The following is a 27,461-nucleotide window of genomic DNA, read 5'->3' on the forward strand; positions in this document are numbered from 1 at the left end:
GAATTCACACTTCACGTCGCAACTCATCTTTGATCTTCCTAACTTCCTCCCAGAGCCCCGTCCCAGCGGTTTGCGCGTTACGCGCTGGGGCGTATTATAGGAAGTCTAGTCCTTTTCGAAGAAAAGTCGGGACGACGGAATATAGAAATGGTTATATACTTACATCAATCAACAGAAACAGAATTAGAAATTCTATAGAAAATTATATTAAATAAGAGAGGATTTGAAGAATAAGGGAAGGAGGAAAGGTGGTAGTGTCAAAGTCAAATACGCTTTTGTTGTTGTCACTTATCAGAGTTCAACTTTCTCCACCGTCGGACACATAAGCAAAACCAAACCAACTACCTAAACCCCTCATCAAATCTGTCTCTCGTCCGATAGGTAACCCATCCGGAATTCGATATCGTCTTCGTGATTTTCGCCAAAGGTTTCTTTTCTTTTTTTTTTTTCCTTTGTATATTTTCTCAATTCTCAATGGGTTTTTGTTTTTGTTTCACCTGTTTTTGAATTGGGAAGGATTTGAGGTCTTTTGTTGGTTGTTCAATTGTTATCTGAATCAGGGCAAGCCTAAAATTTTGTCCTTGATTTTTTGTTTTAGTCGGTTGATGCCTTTTACGGTTCAATTTCAACCGGGTTTCTGTTTGATGTCTTGAATTGTGATTTTCTTTGAGTTTCTGGCGATGAGTTGGAGAAAAAGTTTGACTAAATGGTAGTGATTGTAGTGAATTCCTTAGCAGTATTTCAATTTTCATTCGTGAAATTTATCTACTTCTGTATTTGTATTTTTCTTTTCAAAGGTAGATGATAAAGTTCTAACTTTATAAAAGTCTTATTTAAATTGTCCTCAACAGTAGTATTAGAAAGATGCATATTTCACCATTGCTTGCTATTCATAGGAGCTTGAAGTTGAAAGATCAGATTTTTCTTTTATGTATTTGTGGTTTTTAGGAGAGTAGAGGCTGGGGAAGTACAAAGTAGAGCAATCATGGCTAATAATGCTGCTGCATGTGTTGAGAGGGCGACAAGCGATATGCTGATCGGTCCAGACTGGGCAATAAACATTGAGTTATGCGACATTATTAACATGGACCCAGGGTATTTTTTTTTCACTTAAACTTCGTTTGTATTCTTTTACTTGGTCGTACTGCTGCTATATTGTACTTGTGTTTTTTTTTTTCTTTCCTTGATTACCTTGTAATTTCTGGTTTCTCCAATTGTATTGATGTTAAACTATTTAGATGGCGGGGAGGGATCTTGAATTTTGTGTTATGTTACCAGGGATGATAGATATTCGGCCACAAGAGAGATCATTTCATTCAATTCTATACCAGCACAGCTCTTTTACTTGTTTTTTTTTTTTTTGTTGAGGGCGGGTCATAATTGTTGTTATTGTAAAATTGCATACGTTCTTTCTCGCTCTTTCTCTCTCTAATAAAAAGTTACTTTCTTAAAAAAAGAAATCTTTAGCTAGACTAGCTTAATGTGGAGAGTTGTATTCAAGGCCAGTGCATCCTAGTTATCCATGGCAGTTTTGTTGCTAGGTGACATAGCAATATTGTCCTCTTTTTGTGAGTTCCTTTCATTTGTACTTTCATTTTTCTAGGATTCTAATGAAGTCTTCTTAATCTTGTTATTGAAGAAAAAGATAATTCCTAGCCAAAATATGAGTTGAATTTTTAGCCAAAATACGAGTTGAATTTGGGAGCCCAATACCAATTTTACAGGACTGAGCACCATGGAGATCTAGAATCCCATTAACGACAAGATGTAAAACCTCTGTAACCCCATATGATTGCGCACAAAACCCCTACATTTGTTTTGACCTTTTCTGACTTAAGGGGTTCCATGATGCTAGCAAAGCATTGTTCAACTAGCAAATTTCTTCTGTAGCTTACTTTGGTAATGGTAAAATCTTGGGTTATCAAGCATGAGAATGCAGCTTCAAGCCTGTGAGTGACCACTGTGCACAAAAAAAAGGCTAGGACCTATCCATTCTACCCTTCCAAGATCCCAGAGTATCTAGAACCAACATGGCCTTACTTGCTGGAAGCTAACAGGCCCTACACAAGTTTATATAATTTCTCATTCTTTGATGGTTTTGGGCACTGTCCATCTTAAAAGTTGGTCCAGTTCGATTTCTGACTAACTTGTGTGATCAGTTTTTGAACGTATAGTAAGATTGTAAGCCATGAAATCCTTGCAGGTAATGGGTATTCCCTTTACATTGTGAAAGTAGCTTGCTTAAAATTTTCAGCTGGAGAATCATAGGGCAGTTTGTTGGGGCCTCACAACAACCACCCACAGTACAAAATAACAAGGTATTTGAAATAGCAACAGCGAGAAATCTAATAGAAGCAAAAATGATAGAATTCAAGCAAAGACAAATAAAGACAAGCACCACAAAGACAAAGACTTACGTGGTTGGCCTTACTGCCTACGTCCACGGGAGAGACGAAATCTGTTTTTCACTATGAAAGAAAACTGAAAACAATACAAGTACCTTTTGGCTTGCAACCCAAACCAACCCTTAACCCTTGTATACCTGTTCTCCCTTTTCTCTCAATCCGAAGAGCAAAACAAGAGAAAAACCCACTCTCACACCAAGAGCACTCTGTATTTTTCTCTCATACCTTTTCTCCCAAATACCTTAACCCTACATACAAAAGAAAGCTTTTATATGTAAAACCTCTTTAACCTAAAGAGGGACCACACCAACCGTTAGATCAAAAATAATCTAGCGGTTGTAAAATAAGACACAATCCCAACACAGTTTCATCTTACACTTGGTTCTTTGTGATTCCTGACTGAGTAAATTTGGTTGGCTGGTTTCTGAGCATGGAGCCAGTTTGTAAACCATGAAATTGATTGTATGATTTGATAAGATATCTGCTACTATTAGGCTGTAATAAAGTGTGCTGGTTTATCCTTTATTTAAGACTATATGTCCCTTTTAGGCTGTAAGCAAATCTCCTAGAAGCTTTGAATTCTAGGAGACTGCTATCTGTGAATTAGTTACTCTGGTAAAGTACTTGGATCTGTTGTATGTTCTAAAATTTAACTCTGATGATGTTAATTTTTGTGGTTATTGGTATCCTGCAGTTTGTTTCTAATTATAGATATTCTCATTGCAATTTTCCTAATTTGGTTTGGAATTTCAGGCAAGCAAAGGATGCCTTGAAGATACTCAAGAAGCGCCTTGGAAGTAAAAATCCCAAAATACAACTTCTTGCTCTCCTTGTAAGGATTTATGTTTCATATGCTGACAACATATTATTTTTTTATGCATGATGCTTATGTTTAGAATTTAGATTTCCAGTGGGCCAGAATATCATAGTATGTGATGTATTTTTTCTTAGTTCTGTATTGTAAGGAAGCAAAGAGTTCCCATTATAGAATTTTTGGACTGACTACACGTAATACCTCTTTGTGAAGAAGTTGTGGTGCTGTATTATTTCCATAAAACACACAAATGTTTGATCTAATAAATGAATTATTAGTTATTTAAGAGAATAAATTTATAATTTTGCTTAGATAACCAAAACTATTTTTTTTGGATTCGTAAGACATTTGTAGATGTCATCAGAAAGAAAGAAATCTAATGATGGAGAATCAGTCATGAATGCTTTAAAAGTAATTAATTCTAATGAGAAAGATAAGCCATAAGCAAACCCAAGGAGGGGAATCAACAAAGATATATATATATATATATAATTTTATTTTAATGAGAAGTCCAAAGGATAGGTGGATTTGAGATAGACGGAGACAATCTCTCTTTCTCTCTCTTCCTAAAATACTCTGAAAAAAATCCTATATTTATGATAGTAGACTGATTTCAACAATAAAGCTCTCTAAAATAATGGAGAAAATAAGACTCAAGAGAGTTGATTTCATACTTTGTTTTAATGTTTTACTATTGAAATTTAAAAGATCAAAGGATTTTGAGGATTTAAAAGATTTTTGTCTTTTAGATATGGTGATTTACCACATTTTTAAAGGAACTTTAATATTTTTAATAAAGAAGATTGCTTTTTTTTTTTTTTTCATTTAATATGCATGCTTGTGAATGTGTTGGGACCCAAACACTCCCTCCGAACCCAACTATAGGAGTGGAGCAGGCCACCACCGAATAGCATTTCACTAGAAGACAGAGAGGCTAGCGTGACACGCGGCAGAGCCTCCCAGAGTTGGTTACACTGCCACCAGAAGATATTCTCTCCATGATTGCATACATGTAGGCCAACTATTTAAGGCCCTGATCATGTAATAAGTGGCGTGAATGAATATCCCTTTCATCTCTCTCTGAGTCATTTTCTTCCTACCTTTCCCCTCTCTTCCCCCCATCTTCTGTTTCAGGAGGTTAAGCCACCCTCGAAGGGGCTTCCGAGGTGAGCAGTAACTCATCAAATTGGTATCAGAGCTAGGCTATCCAAAATCCCAGGCTTCACGATGCCACAAACACGTTCCACTACCGTGGATGAAAGGGTCGACCAGCTTGAGGTTGGATTCCACCAGGTGTTGAATGAACTCAAGGAACTCAAAGTGGTCGTCTCTAGCTTCGCCTCTCAGCAACAATCCAGCGAGACCAGTCACCTAGCAGGAGCAGAAGCCTCAGCTTCCAGTAGCCAAAGAATAGGGTATTACCCCATCGAAAAAGTCACTAAGATCAACTTTCCCAACTATTTCGGTGGAGATCCCATTCCTTGGATCTTCTGAGCAGAAAGATATTTCGAATACCATGAAACTCCCGTAGACCAGCGTGTCTCCATCGCCTCCATTCATCTAGAAGGAGACGCGATTCTATGGCTCTAGTGGTGTCGCCAGAATCATCCCTAGGTAACTTGGGTGGAGTTCACCGAAGCTTTGTGCGTCCGCTTTGGGTTGACGGCATTTGTGGACTACGACGAGCTTATCACTCGGTTGAAGTAGACTGGAATGGTAGCAGAGTACTAGCTCGAGTTCGAGCGGATGGCGACCAGGGTACACGGCTGGCCGGAGAAAGCCTTAGTAGGATGTTTTGTGGGAGGTCTTAGAGAGGATATCTGTCTGGAGGTGAGGGCTCTCCGTCCGGTGACTGTCATGGCTGCGGTGGGATTGGCTCGCCTGCAAGAAGAAAGAATCGACAACCTTTGTAGAGCTAGCAAACCGACCTACCCGAATTTGAGGACTCCTCCACGGGTCGATCAGCAGCCCATGAAACTGGCTGGGGATCATCAGAAGCCCATATTGCCCCGGCCCACTATGCCCTTCAAATGTCTCTCATGGGCTGAGATGCAAGCCCGACGCGAGAAAGGCTCTGAGTGTAACTAACTCTGGGAGGCTCTGCCGCGTGTCACACTAGCCTCTCTGTCTTCTAGTGAAATGCTGTTCAGTGGTGGCCTGCTCCACTCCTATAGTTGGGTTCGGAGGGAGTGTTTGGATCCCAACAGAATGGTATTTAAAACTAGGGAACCAGCCAAAAGTTAGTTCTTTATATTATAAAATTCTTATTACCTATGAGACTAGGTGCCCCAATGTTGCTCAGAATCGCCTAGATTCCTTGACAACTATATGTTAGTCTGTCATCCATCTGATTGTGGTTTTGTTGTTAAGTTCTCTGGCTGGTTGTAGTGGAGACTTGGGATCAACTCCCACTAGGGTTGGGGGTGTGGGAATGGAAGACAGGCTACCCCCCGTTGTGTAGTCCCATGAAGACTTTATAAAATAAACATATGTCATCCTGTCAACAACAATCTACTATGTTTGCCACTTTTGATTCATAAGATTGATATCATGCATGGTGTGTTACATGATAATTTTATTGATGCATTATTGATTATAAATTGATGCTTTTGCAACAATTGCATTTTCTTATTCTACCTATGTGAGAGTAAAGTGCAAATACACTTATCATTACAAGGGAGCTTTTTATGGCCAATTTCCATTTTTGCAATTTGGCCAATGTTATTGGATTATTGCAGGATATTCTATGTTGAAATATGTTTAGGTTAGTCTCTATTGAAAAAGAGTTATCCCATAGTTTCAGTCTATAGGTTTATTAAATCATACAATTATATGCTTGACATGAATCCTGGTTACTTACCAATGAGGTTAAATTCCATGGTTTTTCTGGTTAACTCATTAGTCATCATATGTCTTGCTCTTGAAATTAAGATTTGTTTTAGTCAAATCTGCTATAGGTTGATGGATTTGCTAACTCAGCCACCCAGGTCATTCATTCTTTTTATATATTATTGTGATTGGTAACAATTAATAAGAAATATTGGTATTTGGTAGGAGTTCAATCATCAAGCATCTTCTTGTTATAAGATGACTGACTGAGTACCACTTTTCCATGGGGGCATATATACAAAAATCATCTCATACTAATACAGAGAATGGATACAAACTATATTGCATACTTGGAGGGAGGTTCCCTATTACGTCCTGGCCTGGGTCATTTCTCTCAAGACCACTTCTTGCCAGAATTTCATCCAAAGGGTTGGTTGATCCCTGGGGATCTTTCTGAATGAGATGTTAAATTCTTAATGCTAGAGCTTGAGCCTCTCTGACGTAGTGATGGAAAGCCCAAGCCCTCAAGTTAACATCATTTCTGAGCCATCCAATAACCACCTGAGAATCCTCCTACCCTCTAGCTGTGCTGGGCACTTCGGCATATTACAGCTATTGATCCAAAGGCCCTGAAGTAGGGACTTTATTCTTCTCTGGCTGAGTTCCCAGGCCTCTATCTCTCTCAGACATACATATAGACACAAAATGCACACACACAACACATCATCATGCCAACAGACCTTTCACAATTTGCATTTTTTTTAATAGGAAGTCAACCCTATGAAATCAAAGGATCAAGTCTGTGAAGAAAAGTGCACAGAAATGATTAAATATAATGACAAATTAAAAGAAAGCCAATGACTAAAATAATAATGAATTTTATAAAGGATGATAAAAGATTTCTATTTTTGTTATTTTCTTCTTTCTCTTATGTTAGTTTAACATTTCTTATTTTGGTTAGAGAAAACTGAACAATGAATCCCTCATTGGGTTTTCTGCATTACTTGGAACTGCCCAAATATGATTCTGGAAAATCCTGGTCCAGGTGTTAGAGATGCTCAGCAAAAATTGTGGGCATAATGTATTTCAACAAATTGTTGAGCGAGACATCTTGCATGAAATGGTCAAAATAGTAAAGAAAAAGGTCCTCTTTCTCCTTGCCTTCGGTTATAAATATTCTATTTTCAATTACAGTATCTTATTTAACAATTTCTTCAAATTTTAACCTCCACAGCCAGACCTTAGTGTAAGAGAAAAGATATTAATTCTCATAGATGCATGGCAAGAAGCTTTTGAGGGTCCTGGAGGAAGGTATCCCCAGTACTATGCTGCATACAATGAACTGAAGGTGCTTATTTAACATTTTCTTTTATTTGCCTTTTATTAACTTATTACCTCAGTATTATTTGTGAAATAATTGTTCTACTGGTGATTGTTGTAAACTAGTAATCATTAGAAGCCTGCTTTTGAATCATTTTCCCATTCACGAGGAGTGTGCTAATTCAAATGTTGATCCCTGCCAAGCTTATTGCATGTAATGGTGTGTTGATATATATTTTACACTCCATTTTGCAACTTTGTTTGGTTTATTTTCTGTTTTTAATAATTCACCACATCTTAGTTCATGTAACATTTTTTTTTTGTTTATGTTCTTTGGTTCATATATGCTAGATATTGGACAAAGATGAATGAGTTATAATCTCAACCACTCACTGAAACAGTCCAAATAATTTAAAAAGAGAGTTTCTCCCATCATTTTGTTTTTATTCAATCATAGTAATAAGAAATCCATAAAATGTTTCATTGTCCAAGCCATTGGCCTTTACATATCTTAGGCTGTGTTTGGATTGTGTGGTGTAAGTGGAAAACTGGCGCAGATTCCTCTATGATTTGATGGATAATGGGAATGACTAGCTCCCCTAGCTGTTCCATTTTCAATCAAATCAATGGACTTGTGAAAACATTTGGCTGTTCTCAATGTTCTCTTCACCTTGTTTTTGGACCTTGCAAATCCTTTCCTATTGCTTGTTTCCACTTCTTGCAATCCAAATACAGCCTTACAGGAAAAGAGTTTCTTCTCCATGATAAATAAAATCAGTAGTTGGTGGCAAACATAGTTGCCAAGTTGATGCCTAGGTGGCAAATTTTTCTCGGGGGTGCCTTTAAACCATGCCTTTTGTTCAATTGCAACAAGAAGAGGAAGGTAGCACTTTATAATATTCTGTGCACTATGTTGCATTTTATTTGTGCTCCATGATACATATAATAATTTAGTTTAGTATTGATATATTGTTCATTACTTATTTGCTTGGTTTCTTGGTGTAATACTTGCTTGGATTTAATGTGCTATTACTTTGTTTATTTGCTTAGATTCAGTGTGTTGCAGTACTCATTTGCTTGAATCCACTATACTACTTGTTGCTTTGCCTTTCTTTTTTGTTTGGGTTCTTGCCATATGAAAATTTATGATTTTAAATACATCTTGTTGCTCTGCTGAGGAGAATTGATTATATTATATAATACTTTACCTTTTGCTCAAAAAAATTATATTATGGAATACAGAAATTTATAACTGAAAATGATACTAGGATGTCTTTCTTGGCCTTGGATCTATTTTCATAAAAGTTTGGTGAAAGTTTTAATGCTGGCTGCCAGTGTGACACAACCCTCTTTTATCTGGGCTTCAAATTAGCAATGTAAGACAATCTCACACTTGCGGAGCCTTTAGGCTGTGATCAAATATTAATGAAAATATATGTAACTCTAGGACTAGTAACAGCAAACCCTGAAAGTACTCTTTAAGTATCCTTTTCTGTCCTATATGAGCTATGTGGTCAGATAACATGGTTCTTTTCAACTTGTTTCATATGAACAGGAGTAAGCTGATAGAACCGATATTTTCTGGTCTGTAAATCTTCCTGAATCAGAACCCTAGCTAATTTCATGCTTGTTACGTAGTATGTTCTTAACTGTTCTTTTATCATTTCCCCCCTACTTGCAGCTAGTTGTAGTAGAGGTCTCTCCCTATTCTTAGATTTCAAAGTGCGACCAGTAATTCTACTCTTATTTAGTTCACAACTTCACATGTCCAATAAGTCCTGAATACAAGGCTGTTAATGTGCTGTCATGGTGTCTAAACACACCCCATATGCCTGATTGCCCTGAATTTTCAATGCTTTACCCATCAAGTTCAGTTTGAGGCTGTTTTCTGGTGGTGGGTGCTATTTTCGAGAATCTAAACTGTCAATTGCAAATAAAGATGAAGCAATATGTGGCCAACCTCTCATCATGATCCACCAAGAAACCATAGAGTTTTAGCCCAATGAACGACCTTTATTGTGATGTTTTCATCATTGCTTCTCTTGTTTGAGTGTCTTTCTTGAAAATTTTTGCATTTCTCTCCTTCTAAAGCGAGAAAAGTATAGCAGCCTGGTAAAACTCAGATTTGATGTTCGTATAAGTTCAGATCAGAAGAAAGAGAAGAAGAGAGAGAAGAAGGAGAAGAAGAAGAAGGAGAAAAGGTCACAACTGAACTAGAGAGAAAAAAATCCAAACCCCTCTAGTCAGCCCTTCTTTTATTTATACTCTTCTAAGGTATACAAGAATTACCATTGTGCCCTCACTTAAGTGAGAGCCACATCAGCTGAACAACTCATATATAACTAAACATAAAAGGACTATACTACCCTTGTACAGCCGACTCTAACACTCCCCCTAAAGCTAGTGAGTATATGTCATATAGTCCCAGCTTGTTACATATGTAGTCCACTCTTCCCTGATTCAACCCTTTGGTAAACAAATCTGCCCATTGATTTCCTGTGTTCACATATGTTGTACTTATCACTCCACTAAGCACCTTCTCATGTACAAAGTGGCAATCCACTTCTATATGCTTCGCCCTTTCATGAAACACTGGATTAGAGGAGATATGAACTGCAGTTTGATTATCACAGTATAGCTTCATAGGAGTGTCAATCGAGTATTCCATCTCCTCTAGGAGATGCTTCAACCATACTAGTTCGCATTTTGTGTGTGCCATAGCTCTATATTCAGCCTTTGCATTACTTCTTGCTACCACTGTCTGCTTCTTACTTTTTCATGTCACTAAGTTCCCACCAAGAAAAGTGCAATACCCTGTAGTGGACTTTCTGTTAGATACAGAACCGGCCCAATCTGCATCTGTGTATCCCTCTATCTCAAGACTTCCTCCACTCTTATATAACAAACCACGACCTGGAGCTCCCTTCAAATACTGCACAATCCTTAGGACTGCCTCCCAATGTGGAATTTGAGGGTTCTGCATAAATTGACTCACTATACTGACCGCAAATGAAATATCAGGTCGAGTGATGGTTAGGTAATTAAGCTTACCCACCAACCTTCTGTACCTTCCCGGATCCTCGAACTCCTCACTTGTATCACTACCCAATTTAACATTCAGTTCCATGGGTGTTTCAGTTGGTTTGGCACCCAACAACCCTGTTTCTTCTAGCAGATCAAGAACATATTTCCTCTAGCACAGATTAATACCATTCTTGTACCTTGCTACCTCTATCCCTAGGAAGTATCTTAATTTTCAAAGATCCTTTGTCTGGAAGTGATCATGCAAGTAAGTCTTTAACCTGTCAATCCCTGGTCTCTCACTGCCTGTGATAACAATGTCATCTACATATACCACCAAGAGAATCTTCCAAGCATTTGATTTGGAAATCTTCCAAGCATTTGATTCATAGCTGAATACGGAATGGTCAACCTGACATTGTTTCAGTCCAAACTTCTTCACCACTTCACTAAATCTCCCAAACCATGCACGGGGAGATTGTTTAAGTCCATAAATAGCCTTCTTAAGTCTACATACCTTCTCACCCTCCCCCTGAGCAACAAACCATGGTGGTTGCTCCATGTACACCTCCTCAAGAAGATCACCATGCAAAAAAGCATTCTTGATGTCAAGCTGAAACAAGGGCCAATCAAACATAGCAACAAGAGAAATCAGAACACGAACTGACCCAATTTTGGCAACCGGAGAGAAGGTGTCTGTGTAATCAATACCATATAACTGTGAATAACCTTTGGCAACTAACCAAGCTTTCAACCGTTAAACATTCCCATCAGGTAAGTATTTAACCATATACACCCACTTACAGCCTACAACATGCTTACCAGGAGGAAGAGTGGTGAGGTCCCACGTATGAGTACGAGTTAGGGGCGAGAGTTCTTCTTCCATTGCTTGGCGCCACCCTGGAGAAGTGAGGGCTTCCTGGACATCCTTGGGAATAGAGACAGAGGATAACATAGAAACAAACTGGCGATGGGAAGCCGAAAGGTGAGATACAAAAACATAATTGGAAATGGAGTGGAGAGTGCAATTGTGTTTACCTTTCTGTAAAGCAATAGGAAGATCAAGGTCAGAAATTGGGGTTGGGATTGGCGTGGTAACAACTGCCGGATCTGTTGACGGTGACGAAGCTGGAGGAGGAGTCGGTGCCTGACGATGTGTATACACTTGCTGGATAGGTGGTCCTCTCTCAGGTAGCTGCACCGGAGGCAAAGACTGAGTCACAACTGGAACAAGAGGAATGGGGTCCTCAATAGGAATTGGAAAAGGGGGTGATGGCAACGAAGGAGAAGAAGTATCCGACCCGGAGAAGAAAGGAATGGACTCAAAAAATGTAACATTAGAACACACAAAAGAACGCTGAGAACGAGGATTATAACACTTATACCCTTTTTGAGTCCTAGAATAGTCAAGAAAGACACGCTTAGTGGATCTAGCATCTAATTTGTCCATTCCAGGCCCAAGATTATGAACAAAACACACACATCCAAAAACGTTGGGAGTAAGGGGAAAAGGAGACAACGTGGGAAACAAAACAGAGAAAGGGGACTGACCTTCAAGGATAGACATGGGCATGCGGTTAATAAGAAAGCAGGATGTAAGCATAGCATCACTCCAAAAGGGTTTGGGGACATTCATATGATGTAAGAGGGACCGAGTAGTTTCTAAAAGGTGACAGTTCTTTCTTTCAACCACCCCATTTTGTTGAGGGGTGTAGGTACACGAGGTTTGATGGATAATGCCATGTTGATCCAAATATTCTTGAAAGGGTGTGGAAAAATACTCATGGCCATTATCAGAACGAAGAATTTTAATATGTACACCAAATTGATTGCGAATTTCAACATAAAATTTCTGGAAGATAGAAACCAGTTCACTCGTTTCTTTCATAAGGTAAAGCCATGTCATCCTTGAATAATCATCAACAAAAATTGCAAAGTACTTGTAACCATTATAAGACACTATTCTGTTTGGTCCCCAGATGTCCGAATGGACTAAAGAAAAAGGACTCGATGTATGACTATCAACTCTAGGACTAAAGGAAACACAACGATGTTTCCCAAACTGACACGACTCAATGACGGAACAAGTAACTGGAGAGCTCTAAGAGATGGATGACCAAGTCTGTAGTGCCACTGATGAGGGGAAAGAGATGACTGAAGAGTTGTTGCCGAACCACCTCCATCAAGATAATACAGTCCACTAGCTTTATGCCCTCCACCAATCTTCATCCCCGTCTTGAGATCTTGAAACACACAAGAGGAAGGGTAAAAGGTTATTGAGCAATTAAGAGACTTAGTCAATTTAGTAACAGACATCAGGTTAAAGGGAAACTTGGGAACATATAAAACTGAGAGGGATAATGGGTTTATGTCAACATTACCAACACCACATATGGCTGATGTAGAGCCATTGGCAAGAGTAACAGATTGGGAAGTAGAGGACGGAGAAATGGATGAAAACACACCAGGAGTTCTAGTCATATGATCGGAAGCTCCATAATCTATAATCCAACAGGAAGGTGTGGATGCCAGACAAGCCGTACCTGAGTGTGCAAGGGTAGCCGTGTTCTATTGAGATGTACCCTGAATGAACCGCTCATACTCATCCCGTGAAACACTCATTGTCTCCTTTCTAGAAGCATCTGTAAATGTAGTAGGGATCTGATCAGTAACTTGAGATTCTTGTCTTGAGCTACCACCATTTATAGCTGCATGATTTGCCCAGGTTGAAGGTGGGTGTAGATAATAGCAAAAGTTGATAGTATGTCCCTCCATACCACAATGAGTACACCTTCTCTGAGTATTACCACGTCCTCTACCACAGGCTCCCCTTGAGTCTTGACCTCCAACACGACCACCACCACGATTATACATGCCACCATCACCACGACCATACATGGGTCCACCACCACTACCACGGCCATGCTGACCTCCTCTACCACCACGACCTCCCCCTCTCGTAACTGCAAATGCAAACCTATTTGACATAGTGGAAGTCTCTGTGGGTCCAACTGAAATTCTCCAAAGATGAGTAAACACTTCCTCAAGAGAGGGAAGAGCAGATCCACCTAGTATCAGTGCCCTTACAGGTTCATACTCAGACTTCAGCCCTACTAAAAATCTGGTCACATCCAACTTCTCTCTTTGTTGTTGCTGAATTTTGACATCAGGTGTAGAGGATGATAAACATTTAACTCATTTCGTAAATTTCTCATACTGGCATAATAGTTTTCAAGACTTTGATTCCCTTGTTATAGATGAGTACTCTTGGTACAGTTGATAAACCCTAGTAGTGTTATCTTGTCCTAAATATAGTTTCCTTGCATGATCCCAGACTTCCTTGGCTGTATCTAAAAACTTGAAGTTCACGCCGATTTTGGACTCCATGCTATTTCATAGCCAAGTCATAATTTGAGCATCCTCCTGCTCCCATTCATCATATCTCGGAGAATCAATTGGGGGTTTATCTTCCCTCACATGTTTCACTTTCTTTTTGGCTTTCAGCAAAACTTCAACAAACTTAGCCCAAGGGACATAATTCTCACCATTCAGTTTTATAGAGGTCATCTGCACATTCAGATAATCAGAAGGCACCATCACACTTGATTTGCATTCACTGCTGTCTCCCATGACTGCACAAGGAAACAAGGGGAAACTGTACCACTAGATTGTCACTCTACTACTGCCCTAATAAATCACCACACTCCACACGAATGACTGAACACCACTAGGCTTCCTAGTATCAGGTACAACACTCACAACTCTTCACCACTTTTAGCAACAGCACCACTGTTGCCATCTACTGTCAGCACTAGAAACCCTCACAACACACCTCACGAATAGGATGTTCAGTTCTGCAACATATAAAAAAAACTTGCTACATACCACAGCTTAGTTCGAAGATCATGTACTTGTCGAGTAGAGGGTACCAAGTCTGCACTGTTACCATCACAAAACCAGCCCTCTTCGAACTGCCGAGTAGAGGGTTTTCTACCAACCACACAAAACCACAACAACTGCACTCATTGGAGGCATGGAAACCCCCAGAAGGAGAAAACGACCAGTCCTTTTTTTTCTTTCTGGAAAACTCTCTAGTTATCAATGAGAATTCTGCAAAACCCTAGAAAAGAATGCGCAAAACAGAGAAAAAAAGGAGGCGACTGATCTGAACTGATTAACCTGGATCTGATACCATGATAAAACTCAGATTAGATGTTTGTATAAGTTCAGATCAGAAGAAAGAGAAGAAGAAGAGAGAGAAGAAGGAGAAGAAGAAGGAGAAGAAGGAGAAAAGGTCACAACCGAACTAGAGAGAAAAAATATCCAAATCCCTCTAGTCGGCCCTTCTTTTATTTATACTCTTCTAAGGTATACAAGAATTACCATTGTGCCCTCGCTTAAGTGACAGCCACATCAGCTGAACAACTCATATATAACTAAACATAAAAGGACTATACTACCCTTGTACAGCCGACTCCAACACAGCCCTAGTGCATTTACATAGTAATTTTCCATCCTTCTTTAGTGGGGAGAAGAAATTATCTATAAACAAGCTGCCCACTTCCCATGGGGCTGTCCACCTGCATCCAAAGAGGGAAAATATGTAGATTCATCATTTGCTTTACATAACAAGCAGATATGGGGAGACAAGAGCAACTGGGTCTCCTTTTTTTTTTGTAGGACCTCATAAGTGTTAATCCTTTGATGGAAAATCTCCCAACAGAAGGCACTGATCTTGGGTGGTATTGGCCTGCACCAAATAGTCATCACAGGAAAAGGCCTATGGGGAAGGGGAGAAGAGGAAAGGGTGGAAAAGAAAGATGTGAAAGTGAAAGAACCAGAGTTCGCCAAGGTCCAAATTCTGTGATCATCCAAAGTTACATCATAAAAGACCTCCTCAAGATGTGATAAGAAATCAAGAGTTAAAGTTACTTCAGGATCTCTTAAGCTTCTCTCAACCCAAATTCCAAGAAGGTCTTGTCTCGAACAAAGACCTCCTCAAGATGTGATAAGAAATCAAGAGTTAAAGTTACTTCAGGATCACTTGAGCTTCTCTCAACCCAAATTCCAAGGTCTTGTCTCAAACAAAGATACATGCTGGGATATGGATTTGTTTATAAAATGGAGAGGGAATACATAAAACAACATTTATATTTAAGCAGAAAACACCCTCCCTACCAACAGGTACTTTGAAAATTTATTTGTCTGCACAAAAAGCATCATACTGGACAAATGGAAAAAACAAATTATAGAGGGAATGAATAGATTTCCAAGGGGATACGATGGTGTTGTTAGTAGGTAGTACTGCTGTAACTACTCCAACATTCCAATAATTCACAACCAAGCCATGAATATTCTTGATTACATTTTTCCACAACTTATTAGCATCAAATGGGAACCATGTAATCCACTTCTGGTGGAGAGAAGAGTTTCTTTTCACCAAACCACCCAAACCTAAAAAGATTGAAATGGATCCCTTTAGAATCCCCCGGATCCTAAAGGAAATCCCACATAGTCTTCTCTAGCCTCTTAGCCACTAGGACCAGAAGTTTTAAAAAAGAAAGATAATACACTAGTAAGTGTGGAGTTGTGTATTTAATAAATGTAATCCTTCTACCCAAGGAGATGCAAATCCTTTTGGCAAGTTTTTAGAGAACTGAGAACCCATCCAAGACTGGGTTCCAAAAGCTAAGGGATCTAGGATTGCCACCTAAGGGTGATTAAAGATAGAACTAAGGCCAGGACACAGCTGCACACCCCACAACTTCAACATATACCTTCTCTACTGCCCTATCCAAATTGATGCTGGCTATGCTACTTTTCTCCAAATTTACTCTCAAGTTGGAAATCCTTTCAAAGCATTTTGAGTAAGAATTTTAAGGTTCTGGATTGCAATTTCCCCATGTAAAGAATGATAATATCATCCATGAACTGCAGATTAGAGACCACCACCTCATCTCTCCTTACCCTCATGTACGGCTGTCAGCAGACTCCGAAAATCCGACACCTGATCTGACATCCGATCTGATTACTCAGATATGGATGTCTGATTATAAGTACTATAAAATATATTTATATAGATTTTATACATAATATGCTATATCTATAATCATTTTTATGTATGTATAAGGTAAAAATAATTAATTGTTTTTTTATTTTTCTATATTTTAGTGACAATAAAGCAGGGTCAGATATATGTATCTAATGATTTCCCTCAAAATTATTTGTGTCAGTCCATGTATTCATTTGATTTTGTTCTGTTCTGAATTTCTGATGGGTGATGCTTGTCTCTAGGGTCTTCTTAGTTCGGAGCTCAGTCAGCATTATCTCCTTTTAATTTATATTTTTAGAGCAGGATCAAATTAAATCTGAATCTGATCCAAAATCCGTAATATCGAACTCAGGTCAGATTTGGATTCCAAATCGATCTGATTACAGTCCTACCCTCATGGCCTTAGCAAGCCCAAGTGTCAACTTTAGAGATTAAATGACCAAGAACATCATCTACTATGATGAACAAGAATGAGGATAAAGGGTCACCTTGCCTGAGACCTCTTTTGGCTGAAAAGAAATCCTTTTCTGACCATCAAAATGGAGTAGTGACTCAAATGTAGGCATCCCATGATCCATTTCCTCCAGTTGGGCCCAGAGCTTGTTTTCTCCGTAAACATTTCCAAAAATGACCTGTCCACCTTGTTATTAGCTTTTATCTGGATCCAATTCACAGACCATCCCTTCTTCCTCACTCTCCTAGTCTCTTGAACACATTCATTGGCTATAAGGATTTGATCTATTATCAATCTATTCTGTATAAAAGCTCCAAGAGACTGGGATGTTACTTCCTAATCCTAAGGGAAAGCATGTTAGCAATAATCTTGTAGAGTTCACTAACCAAATTAGTTGGTCTAAAATCCTTGGGTTGAGAAGCATTAACTTTAATTGTGCCTTTTGGCCATGCAATTTTTTAGGGAAAATTCTAAAGGGATAATCTGTCTCCTTGCTTCAGTTTTTATGCCTTCTGCATACTTCTATTTTTTTTGTCAATACTTATATCTTGTTCATTTTGTTGAATGATTATTATGTTTAACTATTTCATGCCATTTATGTTATTTCAGCGTTTGATATATTCATTGGTTTGCATTCTTATATGAATGCATGCACATGTATTTCTTGCTTTGTCCACTGCTCTTTTTTTAATGTTTCTTGTGTCACTTCCATCGCCAAAATGGTAGTGAAAGATATTTACCTAATGTATGCTCAGCTGGTTGTATCTAATTTTTACCTATTTTTGCACATGTGAATTGTTACTGAAATTTTAAACTGATGTGTCTACTTGCTTTCTTTGTATTTAATAATATGAAGTTAAAAACACATATTTAAATGGCTTCCATTCTGCCATGAATTCCATTTTTCACATATGGTGTGCTCTTTTCTTCATAGCCAGTATCATTAATTTCCAATTCTTATCTGCTTTCAGTGTGTAAAAGCTTATTTCTTAATTTTCTTTTCATCATATTTCATTGAACATCAAGCCAAGTTTATTAATAATTGACAGTCTGCTGGAGTTGAATTTCCACCTCGAGAGGAGAACAGTGTACCCTTGTTCACTCCACCTCAAAGCCAGCCAATACTTCATTCAGCCCCAGTGTATGAAGAAGCAGCTGTAGAGGTATCTCTTCCATCTGATGCTTCTGGTCTCAGGTACTGCTCTGTATCTTAAGTCCTATTCTATTTCACCCTTGCCACTGCACCTAGAACAGACAATTTCTTTGTGCTAAATTCATGAAGTTTCTTCTTTTACTATTCCCTTCTACTGCATTTTTGCTCTGAGATTGATGCATTAAACATTGAATGGCCATTACTCAATGTTGGTCCCAGCCATCTGGGGTCTTGGGAGGGGTGGGATGGATACGGTCCTAACCTTTAGCATTCTTTTGCACAAAGCGGCTACTCTCAGGCTTGAACCCATGTTCTTACTCTTGACAGCCCAAGATTTTACCATTACACCAAGTAATGGCCCCTATTTTATTTCCTTAAGTAAGATATTTTATTCTCTTGACTTGATGATCATCTACCTTATCTCAACCTTCATTATATTCTTGATTTCACCATTGGACTAGGAGGTCAAAATGATTTGAACTTTAGTTAGCATGTATCAAGGATATGAATTACCGAGAAAACGTGTATTGAGGTCCATGTGAATCCATGCATCATGCCTGGGCTCTGTGCCTGGGAACCTTGCAGTCTGCATGCACCCAGATGTAAGGGGTTCCCAATAGCGTCGTCTCAATTAGGGGATCCCATACACCTCTTTATAGTTATTGGAAATCACATTTCTGCAGCTGTTAAAAAAAACCTTACCATAATCTTTTACTCACTAAAACATAATACATCAACCTCAATGAGCTTCTTAAGAAACCAACCTATATACCCCTGATGAGCATGAATTTCTATTAGTTTCTCAATTAATCATGAAAGGCTTATACAATTATCACATATTTCTATGTTATTTAGCTAAACACCTTGTAAGATAGTTTAACAGTACATGAATCCCCTCATGTATAGAGGACCTTTTCAGATAATTACTGTTAGTTCCTGAAAAAGGGAATAAAGAGAATCACAATGTTGGACTACAATTATTCATGTCTATCAAATTTCTCATAATCATGATTGATCTACAAGCTGAAAGAAAAAAGAGAACCTTTTGTATGAATGTTAATGGACTCCTTAGTCTTGTCACCTTTGTAATAATATTCTTTTGTTGATACTGATGGCTTTTATCTGTTTGTTCCATAGTTTTCAAGGCGCCAAGGCAAAGCTAGGTGACAGGGGGGGCGCCTTGTTGCCTAGTCGCCTAGGCATTGCCTAGGAGATGGATTTTTTTATGTAAAAAACATAGATCCCAGGGTAGTTCCCTAGGTACCATAACCATATTTCCTTAATAATTATTCATAATTTTCATAAGAAACGTATAAAGTTCATGTTCAAGTATAGAAAATCAACATATTCATGAGAAGAAAAAGAAGAAAGAAAAGAAAATTGAAAAAATATAGCGGCTGAACCCTTATTTTTGTTAGTAGAAGGCATGGAAGATGTGGAAGAAAAAGTAGGAGAAAAGAAAAGAAGAAGAAGAAAATGTGTTGATTAGACAAAATTTTAAGTTATACCTTATTGGTTCAGGTTTTGAAATCTTTGAGGGTTCAATACAGCATTTAGCAATGTTTGTGTTGATCAAACCTAACAAATAAGAAAATAATAAAAAGAAATTAGTATATAAGCACACAAAATGAATATTTTAGTTTAATAATGCCTATTTATAATTATAATCTCGAAATAAAGAATAAAATAGTAATAGAAAGTACAATACTGCTTGGCGATTGCGTGAGGCGAGCCTCCAAGGGTGTCTTGTCGCCCAGGTGTCGCCTTGACAGCTATGGTTTGTTCATCTCAGAACACACAAGATTAGACTTCTATGAAGATGTTAAGCTATCACTGTTCATTTTCCTTGGTATAACTTTGACACCTAATTTAAAATGTGGGTGAAGAATTATAGCAAGTCAACTTTTGAGTGTTAAATAACTTAACCATGCCTAAATCTTGCTACTATATTTCAGACACCCCAAGAAAAAAGGAAAAGAAAAGCTTCATATTTGTTTCTTACATGTCTTCTTTATCCTTAATTATCTATACCATCACAATGTTTGGCTAGAACTATTAATTTCCTTTATACTTCTCATAATCTTGATCCATCTACAAACTGAAATAAAAAGAAAGAATCTTAATGAACATTATTGGACTTTCTTTAGTCTTGCCAGTTTTATACTAATTCCTTTTGATTTACACCGTTGGCTACCTCATGATACATGACTAAACTTAGAAAATGTTAAATTGTTTCTGTTCGTCATCCTTGGTTGAACTGTAATACCTAGGTTAAATGTAGGGTAAAAAATAAGTCAAGTCAAACTGACCATTGACTAACTTAAACATGCCTAAGTCCTTCTGCTAGATTTTACACCCCCCACCCAAAAAAAAAAGAAAAGAGAAAACAAAAATAAAGGGATTGCTCAGTATTTAAGAATAACATGTATTCTTTGTCCTTATTTGTCTATGCATCACTTATCTGTATTAAGGAGACATTTAACTTGAACTTTGCTTTTGGACTTATATTTCATACTGTAGAATGTAGATGGTGATATGGCAAATGAAATCTGGGAGATTGGGATTAATATATTAATTCACCTACTTGTGAAATGTTTTGGCTCAGTTAACTATGTTGCTTTACATTATGTTTACTGTGGGATCATATTCTAAAAACTGCCTTTTTTTATAGCCTGCTAGAAATTCAAAATGCATGTGGCCTAGCAGATGTACTAATGGAAATGCTTGGTGCATTGGATCCTCATAATCCTGAGGTAATTTCATCTTTCAGATTGCTTTATAGAGTGGAGAAGATCTTGCTTGATTATTCTGCCTTCTCCACTTCCTGCTTTAGTTAATCTTTTCACTATACTAGGAGATGGATTTTAGTTTTCTTATTCTTATTTTTTTCTTTGAAAATTTTTGCCATCTACTACTGTAAGCTTTGCTGTGATGGTAACTTGGGGAATTTCTTGGTGAATACAATACTTAAAGTTTGGTCTCTGGATCTTGGATTTGAAATACTGTTGTAGAAATTGAAATCCATTTGAATGCTGTTTAGAATTGCTCTAAAAATCTTTCCAGTATGCAATTAGTGCATTTTTTTTATGGGACAATGGAGAAACCATTGAGTGAAGATTGCGAGTTTGAAAAGTTCTCAAGGATGTGGTTTCCAGTTAAAATTATCTCTAGCATGTGATAGACTTGGTGGAACCTTCATCTCACTGGAACCTGAGATATATTTGTAGATTCATAGGTAATGACAAAGATAGTATCGAATGGTTGAATTCATTACTGCATTTCATTGAATCAGTTCTACAGGCTTCTTCTAATTGTCCATCTCTTCTGGCAGGGGGTGAAACAAGAAGTAATTGTTGACCTTGTTGACCAGTGCCGTTCTTACCAAAAGCGTGTCATGATTCTTGTTAACAATACAACGTATGCCAATGCCTGAAAATTTTAATTTGTTTACTTGAATTTTTTTTGAAGTGACAATTCTGGTTGTTTATCTTGCAGGGATGAGGAGCTTCTGTGTCAAGGGTTGACATTAAATGATGACCTACAACGTGTGCTTTGCCGACATGATGACATAGTGAAAGGAAAACCTACTGGTTGGGTAGGAACTACAGACAATTCAGTTGCACCATTTTTGAATGTCAACCATGATGACGATGAGTCAGAAGATGATTTTACCCAGCTAGCTCACAGGTGCTACTTTGAGGTTTCCATTTTCTGTCTAGTATAAACAATCACACACACAAATACATAGCCTAAGGTGGTGTTTGTTACTGTGGCCACATACCATTTCATTTGGTTCTGAAATGCAGCATGGCACACTTTCTTTTAAGCCATGGGTGTTCTGGAACTGGATGAGTTTCGTTCTGGAACACAAAATATCACAGATTTGGGAATACCAAAATCTCATGTTCCAGAGCACACCACACTTTGGGGCATTCAATAAACATTGATTAGGTATATTTTGACAAAAATATTTATATTTTACGTCCCAATGCCTTAGAACACACCACACCACCACAGTATAGATCATTACCAAAAGTTTGGTGAGCTCCAAAAACCTGTCATTTCAAAGACACAACAGTGGGGTACGGTAGCCTGGAACACACCACACTTTTTGTGGCCACAGTACAGAACACCCCCTAAATAACACAGGTACCATATAGCTCTATAATTGTAGGCTCTAAAAGGGTTCTGTGTTTTATCCCCTTTTTTGATGAGTGATTGGTAGTTGTTTTATTAATGTAGAAAATGATCAGGGTAAAATGTTGCATAGGCTCACAACTTTTTGTTTTCCTGCATTTTTTCCCTTTAACATGTAATTGCAGCAAGTTCCAGTCCAAGAGACTCTGCCATGTTCCAAACTAAGCAATTCTGTTGTTTTTTTCGTTTATGTTATTAGAAAATTTAAAATTTTGGTTAATATTACCTGCAAGAACTCCAATGGATGATGGAATATAGTGCTGCCATTGGCCTGAGAGAGTGAACATGTATCCAATCCAGAGGGTACCTTATTGAATGGGCAGTCCTAATTGACCCATCATCCCTTAACATCCCTTGATGTGTCAGAAATAGGGTTGGCTATGTTGCGAGAAACCCAAATGACCTCATCTAGAAACCTTTCTCAGCATCTGTATTCAATGTAATATTTCTACGTATGCATTTGTGTCGAATACATGAATGCATGCCCTATCCTCTCTCTTCATGGCAAACATAGGATGTTGTTACTGTAGAAAAGAAACATATTGACCTGACTGAGAAACATTTTTCATATTTGTGTGTGCATGTTTGTCTTGTAACTGCTTTTTTTGTCACATCACATAGCAAACTCAAGTCAATTCTACAATAGATAGGTTATTTTGATTATTAAATAAAAAATTTCTATTTTCTAAGCTGTCTATTTTATACTTGTATCACATATTTAGTGGATTCCCAAGGGTTCTAAAAAGGTCACAGTATAATTGTCAGAAGAAGCTTCTTATTCTAAACTTTTGGTAAATTGAAATTGAGAAGTACTTTTTTTTTACCTTTTTTTTTCTCTCCATCAAATAGGAGAGAAAATTATATGGAGATGCACAAGAAAGCAGTCCTGTGGACAGTTCGGAAAGTAAGAAATGCAAGGATATTCAAAGAGAGCATCCAAATGAAAGAAGCATTGGTTGTGTTAAAGTGGCCCATTGGGTGATGACACTGAATATCTTTGCTTTGTTTAAGATGACATCATTAGAGAATGGTGACATATATCCAGCCTCATCCACAACAAGTGCCAAGAGGAATATACTACCCATGGTTTGGTCCTCTTTCCCAATGATATTATTAAGCTGAATTTTGATGGATTTTGCATGGGAAATCTAGATGCCTTGGGTGTTAGGGTAGCTTTTAGGAACTGTGATGGAAAAAATAATAGCCATTTTCTCTAGACCCATGAGAATTGGTAATTCAATAAGGGCTCAAGTAACGACATTTTTAAAGAATGAAGCTGGGAAGATCTCTCAATTATGATAATCTTCTGGTAGAAGATGACCCAAAAGTAGTTAGGGGTGGTTCACTAACAACAGTCTAGGGCCATTGCAATACAAACATTTCATAAGATAAATAAAAGAACTGGGTGAGCAATCACAAATAATATTTTCATGGGTTCATCAATTTGGTGTTAGGGCAGCTCAGTTCATGAGGCTCTTGCCAATGCAGGGTCTGGGGAGGGACAGATGTACACAGCTTTACCCCTGCACATACAGAGATGCTCTTTCCAAGTTTTGAACCCTGGTCACATAGGTCGTAATGGAGCCAGCCTAACTGTTGGTAATTCATTAAGGGCTGAAGTAATGAAATTAGAAGGATTGAAATTGATATCTCTCAACTATGATAGTCCGATGGTAGAAGGTGACTCAGAAAGTATCGAAGTAGCTAGAGGTAGTTTCATAAAAACGGTCTAGGGCCTTGGTAGAAGGTGACTTAAAAAGTAACTAGAGGTGGTTTCATAACAACAGGCATAACATACGAGAAATAAGTTATCTGACAAGGCAATGAAGAATTATGTTTTCCTGGGTTTGTCATTTAGCAAATAGTGTAGCTGATTGTGCTAGCTAACAGGGAGTACAAAAATAACAGTAATATTTGCGGGAATGCCCTGGGACTTGCATGATTTGGGCATGTAAAAGATGATTAGTGGTCTGGGAAGTAGGGGCTGGCCTGAAATTTAGGGGTTCTAGACATACTTTTGTACATCTTTCTTTTTTTCCCACAATTAGTACTAGTCTAACACGTTATCCATTAGAAAATCTTCTGGGAAATTGATGTGTCATAATCCTAGAAAAAATTTGACAATTGTTTTAGCTGGTAGGTTCACTGAAAATATCATCTTTATGAAATTATTAGTTAATCCTTTATTAAGACATAGTCTCACCATGAACGAAAACAAATTATAGAATGATCACAAGACCTATATCTATCTTCTGTAATTCTAGATTTTCTGATGTTACAATGTTAATTTGATTCTGTTACTCAAGCCCCTTCCATGATGGTTCTCGCTTCGCTCCAAGTAGCTCTTTCAATGATTTGAACCAGAGTGATGCAAGGATAGATTCTGTTAAACTTTATGTACAAAGGTACAAGCCACTAGACTGATGGAACGTATCAAGTCTAGTGTTTTTTTAATAAACCTTTAGGGACCATAATACTTAACAAGCTTACGGTTCTCTCCTGTCATTATTCTCTCCTAGCTGATGGATCTTGCTTGAGACCCTGGATGTGTACTAGAATTTTTAGCAATAGGATCCTGATTCAGGTCTTTCTTTACTGATCAATCTCTGATAATATTGTTTTTTCTTCCTGTCTTGACTTTTGAGGCTTAATCTTCTTTTTTATCTACTTGTATGCTTTTTCTTTCTTCCGTTGTTCTTTTATTTACTTTTTTGAAAAAAAAGAAAAACTAAGAATAAGGACGCAAAGGATTTTTCTTCAGTCTCTTTACCAGAGAAAAGTTGAAGTTTCACTATTAATTTGAAGATTTGTAGTATTCCGTATGTGGGTGAATTCCAAATTAACCCAAAAAAAGTGTTGCCTTATGAGGTGGTCTAAAATACTCATGGGTGGGAACAACAGTCACTTTGTCCCTTAGGTAGGCCTATTTTCATATAGAACACATGCTTAAAAATCTATCACCCAACTGGTCTATCCAGGTGGATAGCAAGTTATATGAGAAACACATAATTGAGGTTGCAGATGCATCAGTATTGACTTCAAACTTCGGTTGACTTCACCTGTCTTTAATACCAAAAATAAGTGATATGGTTCTTTTCTCTGTTAGTAAAGTGTGTGCCTGTAGTACATGCCATGCTAGTCCTTCGCTGAAAAGTTTGATCTTTGAATTCTATTCTATTCAGCAAACAGCTTATTGCTCCGATATGTTGCGCGACTTTTTTATAAACTCATGCTAGATAGTAATAATCATGTTATTGCAGGTCTTCAAGAGATAATGAGCTTACGCAGGCTAGGATGCCTGTCGATGCTAAGAAGGACCAGATGCCTGTTAGTCCACTTCTTCCTCCGCCACCTTCATCCAAGAAACCGGTCAGTGCAGATGCTGGCATGATTGATTATCTAAGTGGTGATGTCTATGGATCTCAAAGAGCCTCTGAACTACCAGAGAAAACATCCCCTGCAGTTCATTCAAACTACACAAACCCCACTTCACCATCAGTTCCAACATACTCTTTCTCATCCATTCCATCTCAAGTGAAGGAATCAACATCATCGTCCATTTTCACAGAGCAGCCCAAATATGATGAACCTGTACGAAGTTCAAAATCTGCTGAGCATCTCCCCTCTTTGGCACCTTGGGACATCCAATCTTCTAGCTATTTACCACCCCCACCTTCCAAATATAATCAACGACAACAGTTCTTTGAACAAACTCTGACCAATGGTGCTTCCAATGCTAGTGGTGGATCAGGATTCTCATATGATGGCTTAGCAGGACAGACCCAGAATCTCTCTCTTAGTCAAGGAAAGACCAACATTCGGGATCCATTGATAGAAACAAAACAAGTTAAACCAGAGGATGCCCTCTTCAAGGACCTGGTTGATTTTGCAAAGGCCAAGTCTTCATCGTCATCTAAACCTGGTGGTCAGAGATCATTTTGAGTGCTTGTTCAGCGGTTGTAGATTATTGAGGCATAATATTTATGCATACCTATTGGTTTTTCTGGCTTTTTACACCAGGATGAAACTTTGATGTTGAATAAGCGGGGGTGAGTCATGAGTGCTTTGGCAGGTGTTTTGCCCATGTTATAGCAGGTCATTTGTTTAGGATGTAGAGTGTCTGGGTTGTCTTCCACTATTGGCTACTGGTTTTTTGTAAAATTACACTCTTATGCGATATACACATGTTTTATGAATGTATTATAGTGTTTTGGTTCTTATTCCCCCTCCCTTTTCAATTTACCTAAACCTCCTTTCTGGACAATCCTTGTGCAAATTTTCTCTTTAGATTTGCATCTTGACACTCGAATATATTCTACTAGGAAAGTCATTGGCTCTTCATAGATCTGAGAGTATTATTGTGATGATCATAATCTAGTGACCAGGGTGTTAAAGCGTCTATGGGGGAACTATGGTCAAAGTGGCATTACATTAAAAGCATGATCTTGAGTTCTTATACCTACTTCATGTTATCTGATATGGGCATTATCCAGCTTCGATGTTGTTCTTGTCATTATGGATTAAGCTCTATTTTTTCTGTACAAGGGAAGGAGGAATGCTAGTCAACAATGCTTAGGTGCGCCTCCTGAATTCTTAGTCCTACATAAAAGGTGGGGAGCATCCAAACTAGACATATCTTTTCATGGGTCATGCATGGCATCTTTTCTGTAGGGTGAAAGAATTCAGAGAGTTGTATAAAGAGTTGTTTACTTGCATTACCCAAACAAAAATAGTTCATAATCACTAATGAGCAATCTCCAGCATTTACTCAAGAGAGATGCACTTTCTTTTGTACCAAGCATGGTTGTAGCAGATGTGAAATTTTCATTCCTTTGTCCAGTAGGCTGTCCTTCCTTCCAATCGAAAGGATGGGAGTTAAGCCTCAATTTGATGGAATCATTTAGGTTCAGCAGGGGACTTGGGGCTAGCTGGCATTGGAATTTGGAAGGATTTTTGGTTAGCAGCAGGGAGAGCAAAATTTCCAGGGCTTTCAAAGGGTGTTTAGATGTCAATGTCAGCACGGGTTCGCCTCAACTCTAACCCGACTTTCCAGTGTACCAACTAAACCTGGCCTAACTAAAAAATATAGTATTTTTGAACCTTACCTGATCATATAGGGTCTAACCCGATACAAACCTGACCCGTTTCAAAATTTTAATTGTATTTTTTAACATATTTTCAAAACTTAAAAGTCATTAATTTAAGCTAGGAATTTG

At 38.1% G+C, this 27,461-nt stretch overlaps 1 protein-coding gene across 4 annotated transcripts; it reads left to right on the forward strand.

Moving 5' to 3' along the window:
• LOC104606703 (TOM1-like protein 3) lies at nt 1-26,465 on the forward strand. 4 transcript variants are annotated; one of them, XM_010272043.3, is made up of 10 exons: nt 1-381; nt 949-1,095; nt 3,159-3,237; nt 7,094-7,192; nt 7,283-7,396; nt 17,945-18,090; nt 20,720-20,801; nt 21,380-21,465; nt 21,544-21,735; nt 25,506-26,465. In XM_010272043.3, the coding sequence occupies exons 2-10, from the start codon at nt 986-988 to the stop codon at nt 26,185-26,187; spliced, it is 1,590 nt and encodes a 529-aa protein (XP_010270345.1). In that variant the 5' UTR covers nt 1-381; nt 949-985; the 3' UTR covers nt 26,188-26,465. The 4 variants fall into 4 exon arrangements, with proteins under 4 accessions (XP_010270345.1, XP_010270344.1, XP_010270342.1 ...); XM_010272042.3 differs by having other exon boundaries at nt 90-427; XM_010272040.2 differs by lacking the exon at nt 1-381 and adding an exon at nt 412-709.
• The last annotated feature ends 996 nt before the right edge of the window (nt 26,466-27,461 follow it).

Source organism: Nelumbo nucifera, chromosome 5 (assembly GCF_055504915.1).
Source record: "Nelumbo nucifera cultivar China Antique chromosome 5, China Antique-T2T, whole genome shotgun sequence".
Lineage (NCBI taxonomy): Eukaryota > Viridiplantae > Streptophyta > Magnoliopsida > Proteales > Nelumbonaceae > Nelumbo > Nelumbo nucifera.